At 39.4% G+C, this 14,714-nt stretch overlaps 1 protein-coding gene across 2 annotated transcripts in view; it reads right to left on the bottom strand.

Moving 5' to 3' along the window:
- Unc5c (unc-5 netrin receptor C) overlaps window positions 1-14,714 on the bottom strand; it is a 331,379-nt gene that overhangs the window by 37,482 nt on the left and 279,183 nt on the right. The window contains exons 8-11 of one of the 2 annotated variants that reach the window (XM_057793455.1): window positions 10,445-10,501; window positions 8,333-8,524; window positions 7,160-7,504; window positions 4,136-4,223 (exon numbers count right to left, since the gene is read on the bottom strand). In XM_057793455.1, the coding sequence (XP_057649438.1) occupies window positions 4,136-4,223; window positions 7,160-7,504; window positions 8,333-8,524; window positions 10,445-10,501 (682 nt within the window). The remainder of the gene's footprint in view (window positions 1-4,135; window positions 4,224-7,159; window positions 7,505-8,332; window positions 8,525-10,444; window positions 10,502-14,714) is intronic. The other variant, XM_057793456.1, reaches the window with a different exon arrangement.

Genomic DNA, 14,714 nt, shown 5'->3' with positions numbered 1-14,714 from the left:
TAGAGTTCTAGACAGACCACTGCATCTGGCTATCTTTCCCCATGGAAGCTATGAAATAGCCAATCCATTATCAACTCTCAGGAAGTATGCTTCATTACACCACTATTTGACATTCCTACTGCCCACCTGACTTTATACATTACTGTTGCTTCAAGTCTTCATTGCTATCTCACAACTTGGACTAGTTCTATAAGGGATTTTACCAATGGAAGAATGCCAAAGACCACCAATAACCTATAGCTAACAAACCCAATAGTTTTTAAAATGGTTCTCCCTTATTTACATTTCAACCACTGTCAATTACCTGCTTGATTTGGGAAACCTCTTTACCTATGATTTTTAAAGTTCTCTTATATTATGGCTTATTTATCCTTACATATATATTCATGCTTAAGTTAAAAAAGTACTCAGTTACCCCTATGTCAGATACAAACTGTGTGCTCACCTTATCCTTTCATGTTTGGCTTCATTACACAATCTCAAGAACTAGAATGTTTTCCACTGCTCCCTACACCCCATTTCTTTTTACCTTGAAAATCCATCTCCTGCTAAGACTTCATTTCTGTATCTATGTCTGAGATCATATCCTACTTACATCAGAGCACATTTCCTTCAGAAACTGAGCTTCTCCCCTCCAGCCAGTGGCTATTTCAGCCCTCCTTTGCTTACAGTGCCCAGGCCTTATGCCTTAAACACACCCTATGCATTTCTCTCCAACACTCTGGCCAGTTAAGAAACACATTTTGCTCTGCAATAACTTTCACTCTTTTCTCTTCTGTCTTCAAGCCTGGCATACTCCATCCTCACCTCTCATCAGACCAACCCAGACCAGAACCTTCATGAAGATGTACTGTTCCTTCTCCCAGCACATCACATCGCAAGTTACCACATCACTCTTTAAAAAGAAGTGCTAATCCTGTGTCCTTGAGCTGATCATAAACTTCCTGTCGCTCCCCACACTTTACAAATAGAAGCCTGTTCACTTTCACATTGAGGATCTATGAACCAATTGCTCCTTTTGGCTGGCTGATGGAAAGAACCACCAAGCCCGCACTGGATACAGAAAAAAGGGAAAATGTGACTTTCAGATCTCAAACCATTTTGTCCATAAGAATTGATTAATGATGATGCTTTGATTTCAATAAGATTTACTTAAAAAAAATTCCTTCTAGAAACAGGACGCAAGGGGCCACATTTCTACATAAGCCACACACATTGTATTCATGGGGGAATGGAGACTTTGTGTTCTCTCCAGAGCTCTAGGAAGTAGGAGAAGAAGATACCCCGGCCCTCTCAACTCCTCACCTTCTCTGGTCAGATGAGGCTTGTCCCATCCCGGGACCATTTAGGCCACACATCTGCCAGTCTGTGCTTTGCAGAGGGCACATTCAGTAATGATAAGGCCCCATTTGTCACATTCAGTCTGCCACATGTAATTAAGTTCACGCCTCCCTCTAGACAACTCACAGCAGCAGATGACCAGCTGGGTACCATCCAGCTGGAAACACACCCAGTTCTGGATGCAATGAAAGGAGTCGGAGAAAAAGAAAAGGGGAGAAAAATTATGCTCACAGTTCTTCTGCAAATGCCTTCAAGTGGCACTCATCTCCTGATTTCTTCACCCTGACTTCTCAGAAAAGTTTCCTCTGGATTATGTGATGATGGGAAAGGTCTCCACTGAGCAAAGTGGACCCAAAGTGTAAGCTAATGAGAAGGCAGAGGGTGGTCTAAGGGGTACGCAGGAGGGATGTCATCTTGGAAAGCAAAGAGCGCTGGGGTCAGGAGAACTTGGGTTGTACTTAGCCCGCCTCCATCACTAAGGAGACTTGACGTCCCAGGTATCAGTCTTCTCACCTTTAAAGTGGGGTTCATCACAATGTACAGGTTTCACTAAGACAGGAACGTGTTTAAGTGCCTGAAGAATGGCCATCAGAGGTACTTAGTTTTGCTACACATTCGTTTCCACCATGCTGTTGCAGGTCTGTGTCATATTAGAAAATTAGTGGTGTGAGGTCTTCCCATTTATCTGACAGATAATCTCATGTTCTGTCTTTGGTGCATGGTCTCTGGTAGGTATTTTCTTTCTGGGGTGTATGTATTCATGTATGGAGGCTAAGAGTGGGCTTTTGGTGTCTACATTATTGTTCTGGGACAAAATCTCTTACTGAAACTGAAGCTAGTCAGTCTGTCCAGATTAAATTGCTGGTAAGCCTTTGGGTTTTCCTGTTTCTACTTCACCAGTGCTAGGATTATGGGTGTGTGCCACCATGCCTATATGTGGGTGCTGGGTATCATCCTCTGGCCTTCTTGCTCTTTTGGCAAACGCCTTACACCCTGAGCCATTTCTCCACCCTACCTCCTGTATATTTTGTTTTGAGATCTTGAACTTTCTCCTCACCAACAACTTTCTTGATGCAAACTAAATTCAATGGAGCAATTCTGCCTTCGTTGCCTGAAGTCAAAGGCAGTGGAATCTTAAAGAACTGGTATTTGGCATTATCAATATTCTATTCCCTCATCTCCATCCAAATTGTATAATCACTACTCTGAGTAGAAAATCCTGAAAGGATGGAATGGAAAAGCAGGGGAGAGTGGAAGAGGGCACACCATACTGTGGCAGTAGCCCAATATGATGTGGGCTTTAGCTGCAGATAACAGTTACAGGGTTAATAAAGAAATCCATGAACACTGCATGCCTTCTTTGTGGCAATAAGTCTAAGTCAGTTTTCAGGTCTGTCAGAGGTGCCGCCCAGAACATCAAAGGCCACAGGGGACAGCATCTGTTTAATGCTCACCTTGGCTTAGGACAAGAGAAAATAAAATGAAATAAATCTGTCTTAGATTTTGCTAATTGCTTTTCTTGCTCCCAAAGCAGGGAGCCCTAAGGATCTGTGAATGTTTCTCTGCAGTAGGAATGAAAAAAACATTTGATATAAGTAAATACAAAACTTTTAATGATTTTCTGTGGCTCAAATTTTAGGCAGGAATAATGTGCAGCGATTTGAGTTGTTTTTTTTTTGTCTTTTGTTTTTTGTTTTTTATCTTCTTGGTATGGTGTTGTTTGTGGAGGTAGAAGGGCAGGAAGGATGCTACCAGAGGGCGGGAATGTTCTGGGTCATACTGCTATAAATAACTGTGTCTCCACCCGGGTGCAGAACAAAGACACTTTCAGTTACCAAAGCAGGGACTAAAAAGAGCTGGCCGAGGATGAGAGTGGGAGGAGAGTGCAGGAAGATGATCATTTGGTCTGCATCTGTCACTCAGACTCCACTCAGAGCCACACCTAAGGATGCTTCTTCGTGGGACCAACAGCGATCCTTATACAATGAGCATCTCCATTTTTAAGACATCTTTTGTTTTAAGATCTCAATGTGTCTTTGAAAGCATTAATCACCCAGGCTTCTAGTGCACATCCTTCTCACACACACACACAAAGAACACCCTTTATGTGGGAATTACTCAGGAGAGACCATCTCTGCTAAGCTAAACTGAATTTAGGACACCTGACCTGTTCTTATCTTTATTACTTAAAATAGCTACATGTTGATCAATATGACACAGTCAAAATCGAACCTTTGGATTCAGTATGGTTTAAATCAACACTAGGCTCATTTTGAAAGGTCTAATTATAAAAGAAGGCTGATGATTCTTAAGCTGGAGGAGAGTTAAGAACAGAAAGGGAAGAATGAGCATAGGGTTATGCTAGGCTGAGGTGGGAGGGGCATATCAGGGGCTGTGCTAGGCTGAGGATGGGAATGTCAGAAGCTAAAGTGTATCCACTTTTGTGATCTTAATCTCTACTATGGCTAGATTTTTGACCCAGGTCACAAGACGTCAGCATATCTATCTAAATCCATGCATCTCTTTGGACAATCTGTGAATCATGTTTTTGTCCATATTTTTCTGCTAAAGAACTATGTGTCCATTCACAGAAAAGAACTCTAGCATTCTATCCACACTTATAATATGCAGTGCCTGAAGCTTCAACAAGAATGAGAAGATTGATTTTTTTATAGGTGTAGAGTCAAATGTATGTCACCTAAGACAAAATATATTGAATCTATCGTTTCTATTGTACAATTCTTTTCCAAGTCAAACATTGATAAAGACAAATGCAACAGAAAAAAATATTTACCTCATATTTTCTTTCCTGTGTACAGTTACATACATTTCGTAGACTCTCCCTTGGGGAATGGCCCCAGCGGGAATCAGCAAGCTTACTCCTGAATAGCAAAGGAAAAGAATATTTTATAAGACCTGTGAACCAAAAGAAACTTCTAGAACTCCTTTGCAGTAAGCAAAAGGGAATGTGATTTTTGCATCCATGTAGCACTAGTCTTTGCATCTTCCCTAAAACCATGCAAAGGTCCAAAGCTCCCTGCCCCTTCTTTCTGGTCTTGCTTTTTACCATAACTCCCTCTGAACTGTTATGGGATTACTTCGGAGAGTGATGTCATTTTAAAAGTTCGTGTTTTATTTAAGGAATAGACAGATGGTTCCACTGTTATTTTTCTTGTAAATTGTGGAGAAACCAAAAACTGCTATTAAAATTTTAAACAGCTGCAATGATGCATTGTTTTTGATTTAAAGAAAAAGTTCCCCATGAAATTCAGAGTCAGGGAAATGCTAACCTCAGCCATATCAGAAAACACTTTTTCCCCTGAAATATCTGGTGAGCATCAGTGTTATTCCACAGCAGAGAAAGAGAGGGGAAGAATTTACTTATTTGCAAGTCTAGAAAATGATCAACGATATCTCACATAGCTGCAGTAAGTCAGAGAACTTCTCATTTGTTGATGATTGGCACCCATGAGAATGGTTATTTATATGAGCTCTGTGAGAACTCTATCTTGGATGATATTGAGACAATCTGAGTTGGTGTCAGGATCTCCTGGAGATCCTGGCTCCAAAAACTTAGTGAAAATTTTTTCTTTATCCAGTTCGAACAAGTTTTCAGATGATGTCCCCATTGGTGATCTGAGGTCTAACCTCTCATAACCCCAGTCCAGTAGTACAGGCCAGCACTACAGAGAGTGACTTGGCTGAAGATACTTGGTTTCATCTTTTCATTTCCATGAAATGCACATTGATTAAGTGCTGTAAAAATGACTTTCTTTGTGAGGACAGTGCCAACCTTTATTATGTCAAGAAAGAAAGAGAGTCTCCTTGAGTAACATGAAATGACTTGACATGAAGTAGAATGTGCCTAATGAGACAAGGCAGCAAGAAAACTTGACTAAGAAGTTTTAAATTTCAAGGGTTAGGTGTACAGTTATTCAAATGTCTTGACAAAACCTTATCTGTGAAGGTGTTGAAGCAGGGTGTTCTTGAGGTGGAGAGGGCAGCTATGGTGCTAGGGAAGTGGAACGTGGTGTTAATGTAAGCATGGCATCTGGAGGGGATGAAACTGGAACAGGAAGGCTGTGTATGAGACGGTGTAGACTCAGAATTTATTTTCCAATTAAATGACACAATGCATGTCAATTTTTGTTATGGGGATGAAAAATAATAAATACAAAGGTAAAACAATAGTTAGGAAACAACTGTACTCTATTGAAAGAAATAATCCAAAGTTTATTTATAACATGCTAGCTTCTCCCCTTCCATTTAAGGAAGACTTTGTTATAATTCACATATTGGAAAGTGATGGGTGAAGAGACAGGTAGAAAAAACAGAATTCAATGAGCATCATGGGAGAAAGCACTATCTTTTGGATAAATGTAATTTTTAAATAATATTTAAAATGTAAATTTTAAATAATAGGATATGTTTGACTGGGTATTTATGGACTATTATAAACATCATGTTTTTTAAGAGCATACAAATAGCATGGGAATTAATGAGGTTAAAAATTCTTATATAACATATCAGTTATGTACAAATACAGGAAAAGGGAAAATGATATTCTGTCAAATCATTGTAACTTTATTACAAGGCCCTTTTAATGGGATAGGGTAAAATGTTATCAAGGCACTGAAGTAGGGAATGAAAAGGAAAAACCAAAGACAGCTTCACTTTCAAGCTAAAGAGTCCTGTGGTTTTGCACTTGCTCATATATATGTATAAATGTATTATAGGTATTATATATCACATGTATCTATTTGTTATCAATAAGTATATAACACATATAAATAGAATAAAAGATATATTACATGTATCATATATACAACATACTATATACATATATAATATACATGTAATATATTACACAATTTTATGACATTAATACAATAGGTCAGTGAAGTTATTTGTGTTATTTTATTGAACATATTCACAAACTTGTCCAAAAAAAGTGAAGCTGTGCTTTTAAAGTAGTCATTTGCTGTCTAACATCCTAGAGTGCAAATCCATCAGTATTACCAACTTTCAACATTGGCAGTCACTGACTTAAGTGCTCTGTGGAAAACGATTGTGTTTTGTTTAGACATTGCTAAACTAGTTAACATGTTTGAAATAAATAAAACTACAAAAGTACACTGGTTGAAGCTGAGATTGTCAACAAAATTAATCATTGACTGGAATAAATACCTTATAGATACTTTTCTTTTTTTTTTTTTAAGACGTATGTATTTATTATGTATACAGAAGACCAGAAGAGGGCACCAGACCTCATTACAGATGGTTGGGAGCCACCATGTGGTTGCTGGGAATTGAACTCAGGACCTCTGGAAGAACAGGCAGTGCTCTTAACCACTGAGCCATCTCACCCGCCCCCTTACAGATATTTTCTGATTGAATGATGGACTGAATAATTAATAAAAAGATTTTGTGTTATTATGCAATATTTCCAATCATTTAGAAAGTAATTTTCTCAAATATAGTTTCCTTGAGAAAATTGGCCCAAACCAACTCTTTGCATTTTCTAGTAATATGTTTTGAACTACAGGGACTCCAATGAGGATTCCTGGGTTGATTATACCTTCAAGGCGGTAGGTGCTAGTTCTGACCTACACCTCAGCAGAATATTCTTTCAAGAGGAACTGAATTTAGAATTGCTTGGATGAAGACACATGGTTTTGTAGCTCTTGTATGAAGTAATGCTTGAGATCTACTGAATGGAAATTTGACTTAGATTACATCCAACATTTCAGGTTCAGTAAAAACACACAGAGGTAAGATTTCTAGCTGCATCTTTGTCTTTTAAAACGTTAAGAATTACCTGAGTTAGGAATGATGAGGTGACCCCCAAGTGAGTTGAAGGTGCCAAACGCTGTGCAGGATGGGTCAGTCTGTCTCGCAAGGCTCTGATTCTTCAGGTTAAGAGCCTCATTCTCTAGCAAGGATTGGGTCATCTGGGGCGACAACTTGGATGTGAACTCAGAGAGGTCATCCTGAGGGGTGACGGCACCTGAGGTGTTATACACTTTGATTTTCAAGTTGGGCAGTGGGTCCAGAATTGGCGAATTGGTCATTGGTATTTTGTCTGAGACATCGTGCAGAGCATAGACAGGTCCCCTGTACATGGCTGCAGCTGAGGTGAGGTCAGGGGGGACTGCCAGGAGATCTGAGTCAGAAAGAGAAAAGTCCGTTTGCATTCTCTGTTCAGACCAAGCTTGATTGGTGAGAAACCACTTTACACCTTTAAGCCAAAGCAAAGCAGCTCTGCTAACAGTGCAGAAAGAGAAATCAAAGGTGCTGGGAAACAGGGCAAGTACAGAGTCAGTATCCATCTTGTTATTGTCCATTGATAGGTAGCCCCTTGATGTTTAATCATGACACTTAGGGCATTTGGCCATTTCAACAGACTAGAAAGAACCACTAAGCTCTACCAAGTCACTATCTGGTAATGGTTTTGCTTACCTATGCTAACTTTGTTTTTTTTTTTTTGTTGTTGTTGTTTGTTTGTTTTTTGAGACAAGGTTTCTCTGTGGTTTTGGAGCCTGTCCTGGAACTAGCTCTTGTAGACCAGGCTGGTCTCGAACTCACAGAGATCCGCCTGCCTCTGCCTCCCAAGTGCTGGGATTGAAGCGTGTGCCACCACCGCCCGGCTCCTATGCTAACTTTGGATTCACCTGTATATCACTGCATTAAAAGCATTATAACAAAGGGAAAAGAGACCAGAAAAAAAAATCAATGTAATAGTTCTTTCAAGTATAAGAAGCAGGATAGAGGTACCTGTCAGACAAGCAAACCAGAAATGATCTCTGCATCTCATCAACTCTGATTTACTGTATCAATTTCATTCTTATAATGAACAAAGTCAACCAAAATCTCTGCCTTTTATCAACTTTTGTTCTAGCTCAACTGGATGACAGAGATGCAACTGAATTTGAAGCTATGCGTTCACTCTGCTCCCCACGGGCATAACTCAGAGGGTGGAAAGCTCACTGACCTTGTCTGGCAGCCTTGATGTTCACAGGCTGAAAGCCGCCATTGAGTGCTGAGGAATCAATGATGTCAGACTCAAAGTCACGGTGGTTCTTCCGGTAGACGAACAGGGCCACTACAACAGTGATCGCCAGACAAACGGTGACAGCTATCACGATCCCAACGTACAGAGCCACATCATCTGAGTCAGGAGCAGCTGGAAAGAGAGAATGAAACATCCGACCAACTGCTTCTAGAGACTTCCCACAGAACACATATGTATTGCAGTAATTTTTTTCAGACATTTATTGCCATTTTTTATGGGTTAATTTCAAGTCTATTTCAAAAGCTATATAAAATGGCTAAGGTTTTTCAGTGGAAAATTATCACTGATTTCTTTTTCCTTCTCACTCTGCATCAATCCACTCACTAATCTATCTTGTAACTGGGCAGCAAAACAGACTACTTATTGGTAGGCATTTAAAGAAACTGGAGCCCAAGCTATCCCAAACCACAGGAAATAAAATGTTTATTACTCCTTTCAGGTGAAAAAGTTTAGGAGGATTTTTTAATTCACTTACAGTTTTGTTTGTTTAAAACCAAAACAACACAACCAATAAACACTGTTAGAAACATCTGGTATGATTTTAATCTGTATGTGGATTGAACCAAGATGTTTTTCTAACTTCCACACCAGTCATAAAATTACTTCCTATACGTTTTTCTCTCTTCTGCTTAAATCAGTGCAAGAATGGATGGGAACTTTTGAACTGGGCAATATAGCCAAGAAAGTGTAAGGTTAGAAACGTGTGTTTTCAGAAGCCCAGATCTGGGGCAGAAGCTAATGTGAGTTCTACCTTATGATGCAGACACAATGTTATCTCCCAGGACCCTGAGCTTCTCAGGGGCTCCTGTTAGAGCTTCCCACCTAAGCTTATTGTTATTGGAATAAACTATAGCTCCGTGAGGTGTTGAAGAGTAAAAGGTCTTGGTCAATGATCTGGCAGGTCAGGCTACCGCCGGAGGCAGGTAAGCATGTGACCAACACAAGGTGCCATCCACAGGGGGCTGTTTCTAGGTAATGCGAAAGAGTACATTCTTATAAATGCTGTCTGTTGTTTTGGTAGCATGAAACATGCTTGGCTAGAAATGGAGGAGGTGACAGAAACTGATTATGAAAACAAAACATAAAAATAAATGAAAGTTTTATTTAACCAGTTTGACATTGTTAAGTCTTTTGTTTTAGACCCAGGAGAAATATTCAGCAAACCAAACAAACCTGCGGTCTCCTCATTGTAAAAGAGGTCATTTGTTGACGCTGTAGATAGTCAAGAACAACTGAAAACTTCCTGGCCATGCACATTTGGGTATGGGGTAGAGAGGACTTTCAAATCTCTGTTTTGTGTTCTAAAATTTGGGAAACCATTCCTCTCTCCTAAGACACAGAGCTACATGGTTTATGTGTGGAAGTAACTCATCATTTTAATCTGTCAGGGGCTCCCAGCTATTACCCAATGCTTGCGCCCCAGTGTCTTTAATCACACCGGCAGTTTATATGAATCTACTGTTGGAAAGGGTCCTCTTTCATAGCTATCACCCTTCCCAGTTTTTCAACTTTCCCCTCAATCAAGCCAGTATCAACAGCACCCCTCCAGCTTCCCGAAACTCTTCATTCTGTGAACACTGCTTTCAAAATGCTGACTCTACTTTGCTGTGGGGTTTTATTGGTGACCCTGCGGAAGAAATTTTAACTCGGACCAGAATAGTATATCTAATCCTTAATGCTTGACTTTACTTATTCATGATTTATAGCACAACAGATCTGCATTTCCTCAACCTCTCCTTTTTAGTATTTGAACTCTGCCCTTTATGTATGCCAGCCAATTTCACGATATGTTTTCTCAGTGATGGGGACTTGTGCTGTCAATGGTAGACTGATAGCTTTTAAAGCTGGCAGCGACTTGAAATGACCCTTTCTTCTCTTCAGCATTGAAAATCTAATTTGCTTTTCATGTTAGAATACATTAGGCCCCTATTTCCTGTGTGCACATCTGTGAGCCAATGAAAGGCAAACTTGAACAGGGGCAATAATGTTAGAGGACTATTTCCCAGCATAAAACCCAAACATCAAACTTACAAGAAAATCCATATTCATTCTGGGTTCTGTGTTCAGTTGAAATGGGGTAAATGAATCCTTGAAAAGAAAAAAAACACATACAAACGATGAAACAGAAATGGGAACAAAATCAAATTAATGAAGTAAAACAAAATAGGAAGCATGAAAAAAATAGTTTAATTAAAGAAAAAAGGAAAAGAAACCTGTGGTCCTTTAAAATTCTGGTTGAGTATGGAACTATGATTTTGTGCCCCCTGTTTGCTCTGGAGCCTCATGAAGAATCAATAAGTAGGCAGATTGAATTTCAGAGGAAAAACTCGTCTTGACACACTAAGTTTGGAGTGCTTAAAGTCTTTCTTTTATTGAGCATAAACTCTAATGGATCTAATTTATTTCAGACATCGAGGGTCATTAGCATAAGGAAAATCTTTTTTCCCTTATCCCTGCCATATGCCTTAATTCCCAGGACATGCCCAAAAGAGTCTGAACAGTTTTCTTTTTCCTTTTCATTTAATCATACCAGCTTGCTTTTGGTCTCGCAGAACTAAAGCAGGTCTGTCGTCACTGGTCAGAGGCTAAGTACCCATTTCCCCAGCCGAGCAGTGCTCAGCAGAGCTCGTCTCGCCAACATCTTAGATTCACTTTTTGGATTTTTGGTCATTGCTTGTCCCTTTCATTTAATAGGAATCCAATTGAGATTGCCTGGGTACTGCATAGAGTGTCAATACAATGACAACTGGGTGTTTTTTTTTTTTTTTTTTTTTAATCATTTGAAAATCAATTGGACTAAGAGATAATAAACTTACTTATTTTAGGTCTTTAGAGGGATGTTTTACCTTGACCAGATAATAGCTAGTAACCTCGCCCCACTAAAAATGCAGAAGTAGCATGGTAAGGACCCTTGTTTTCTTTTGAATGCATTCTGCATAGGGAACCAAAGAGAACAGCAACGTAACACTAAAAGTGTCAATGCAAAGTGGAGGGAAATAGGCACAAAATGGGTATAAATGAGGACATAAAGTTTTTCAATGAGAAAGCTATGGAAAGAACTGTAAGTCCAACTTATAACCGGCACCCAGTGTTTCCTAAGATTTAATATTCTGCAGCATATGAATTAATCAAATAACACAGCACCATTTGGATTAATCAAATGAAGATGAACATGAGCATGTGAATTAAACATTCCTAGTAATACTCAAGGGCAAAAAAGCTAGAGAGGAACCAGAAGAATCACAATTAATTAGTGCAAAGTGAAGGTCTGGAAGGCTTTAATGGTAAGGGCAACTCTAAATCAGGCTGCAGGTAGCTCTCCTGCAGTCAGCAGAGCGCTCACTTCTCATCCGCTATTTACCTATTTGGGATTTAATTCTGGGGAAACACACAATGCTACTTTAATGAAAGTGAGGCTTGCCGGAGCACAGATAGGTTTGTTCTGAATTAATATTTAATGCTTTCTTTTAGAGCAATGATTGCAACCTCCTACTTGGTTTTATAAATATTATATTCCTTATTCCAGTTGTCGGAGTCCATGTATTAGTTTGGTTTTCATTTTTAAACATCTCTGTCTGGTAATAGCTGTTTTCCATGTGTAGTCTATGAACTCAATAAAAGGACAACTGGGACAAATGGAGACTTTAGAAACTCAAGGACTTAGGGCAAACCTGGTTTATTGCTACGGATGCAGAGCTGAGCATGAAGCCCTTTTTCTACTTTTTTTTTTTTTTGGAAGGATGCTATCCTATACGGAGTAATGCTGATAAACTTATTTTTTTTTTTTTTACATGCTACAAGACAAGGATGTGAGTGTAAACAGAAACTTGGAAATGTTCTGATGGTGACCTGAGAAATATTGGTAAACACTTATAGGGTCCTGCTTAGGTATGTAGGAACCCCAAAACTCATGAAAAGAAAGCTTCAGCCCAGAGACAAATGACATGCTCTGAAGTATATCCTCCATAAAGCAGGTCCTGGTTTTCCCTGATAGCTTATATTCCCACTTCCCTCAGATTCTTGTTCTTGACAGGCAAACCAAAGACTAATCGAAATTTATAGTTCTTACTTTATTTTCTAATGTCCCATATTGATTTAGATCTAGACCATTCAATAACTAAATTGGCATTGTATGCATTGATTATGAAACTTATATTTAACTCTAGGCAAAGGATTAAGAATTCCCTCATTCATTCACTCAACCATTCATTCAGCAGGTACTCTTGAATTCTACTATATTCTGAGTTCTAAAACACTGGTGGGAGAGACTTTCCTACTGCCTAGAACTTTACTTCTGGCATATAAGAAGTAAATAAATGACACAATAAACAAGATTATTTTAAATATTGAAAGTGTGAATTAAAATTTAGGCATAGAGGCTGATGATGCAGCTCAGTCATCAAAGGCTTGGCTATGACATGCATGCCCCTGAGTTTGAGCCCCAGCACTGAACACGTACACAGCATCAGGGGTGACGATGTACACTAGTAACATCTGTACTTGGGAGGTAGAAGCAGGGAGATCAGAAGTTCAAAGTTATCATCAACTACATAGAAAATTCAAGATCAGCCTGGGGTACACGAGACCCATCTCAAAACATTACTATCTTCCTTGTTGTCATCATCATAATCCCATTTATAATATAGAAAGAAAATGTGGTCTGATTAGAGATATACACAGCAGCAGATCCTGTAGGATGGCTGGTCCACAAGGAAGTTTTAATGCTATTACAAAGGAAATGAAAACTATGTGTTTGAAACATGAAACAAGTCACTTGGGATTCTCTATGAAGAACAAACTGCAGAAGGAGCAGAGCCACAATATTTCAGTTAACACCCAGTTGGGAGATAGCTTTTACTACATCAATATATTTAGTGAAGTACTTGCATTTGAATTTGCTTTTGGTAAAACAAAATAGTAAAAAACTAAATGTCTCACTCACTATTAGTTATTTCGCACAGCTAATTAGGACCAATCTAGGCAAACTGACAGTTTCCTACATGAAAAACCAAAATCAGACCAATATTAGGCATGCTCAATGCCCCAATGTACTGTATTATGGAGACATTGACAAAGAGTTGTTGAAGGCAACTCTGAAACCACTTCTATCCCTTCTAAACCCTTTGCTGCTACCTAAGGAAAGTGCCGCTTAGGAGGCTGGAATGACCGCTGCACCCTGTAAATGGGAGAACAGAGGAGCCTTTTCCAGACCTTGTTTTTATGTTTTTCCATCTGCCTCATCTCTCCTGAAACAACAGGAACATTTTCTTCAGTTAATGAAGTGGCCCTGCTGAATGTCTTCCTAGCAATATTGAAAAATAACAAGTCCAGCACAACACAGCACCAAGGGATTGTTTTGTCGCTTGTAAACCTCGTTTATATCATAGGGATTTCACTTAACTTCTCTGATATTTAAAATGAAGCCAAATGAACACCAGGGATGCTGGACAACATAGTGAACTTGAGTTCCTGGTTTTGAATTCGTCAGCCTGGCTGACTTCTCTTTGTCCAGCTCTCCCATTCCTTAAATGGTGAGATGCTGGACAAATGATATCTTCCCCCAAGTTTCAGTTTTCTAATGCAGTAAGATACTATAGATTCTTGTTTTCATAGCTGTGGAAGGGAGAAATTTGGTTTACAAAATGCTTATAATCAATCAATAACTGACAAACAGTTACGGTGATATCATTATGAAGTACAGTGTTAAGATACACTGACGTGCTGGGTTCTAAGGGAACATTGTTTTGTACCATGAGTGTGGCATAGTTAATGTGTGACCTCAGAGAACTTGCCTGCATTTCAGCTCCCTGTTTACTGCAGAGCCCAAGGAGCCCAATTTCTCTGAGAAGCCATGGATAGTGTCCTCTTTTAAGTACTATATATTCTTTACTGTCCCTGTTGAAAGGAGTTTGTGCTTGGCCTTTGTGGCTTCTGGCAACCATACAGTGACATGCTTTAGGAGCAAGTTTCCAGAAGAAGAGCGAAAATTGATGCTGGCCTGATTTCTCAAATGAGAGTGCTCTATTTCTCAGCGAGGAATTTGAAAGGGGGCAGAGGCACTGGCTTTTATTCTTTGGATTCTCACAATGTTTGGGGGCTTCTTTTGGCCTTTAGCAACTGAGTCCCAAGGACACTACATGCCCTGAAATTAGATGAACATTCATGGGAATAAAATGCACTCCATAAACTCAACACATAAGTCACAGCACTCAGATTGGTATTTTCTCTATCATAGGCAGGATTCCAGGGCAGGATGCAATAGCCTTAGTATCTGGGACAGATGGAGCCAATTCCAGCAAAG

The sequence above is a fragment of the Chionomys nivalis genome, chromosome 18 (genome assembly GCF_950005125.1).
Source record: "Chionomys nivalis chromosome 18, mChiNiv1.1, whole genome shotgun sequence".
NCBI lineage: Eukaryota > Metazoa > Chordata > Mammalia > Rodentia > Cricetidae > Chionomys > Chionomys nivalis.
The sequence above is the reverse complement of the archived record's forward strand: the minus strand, read 5'-3'. Positions and strand labels throughout refer to the sequence as shown.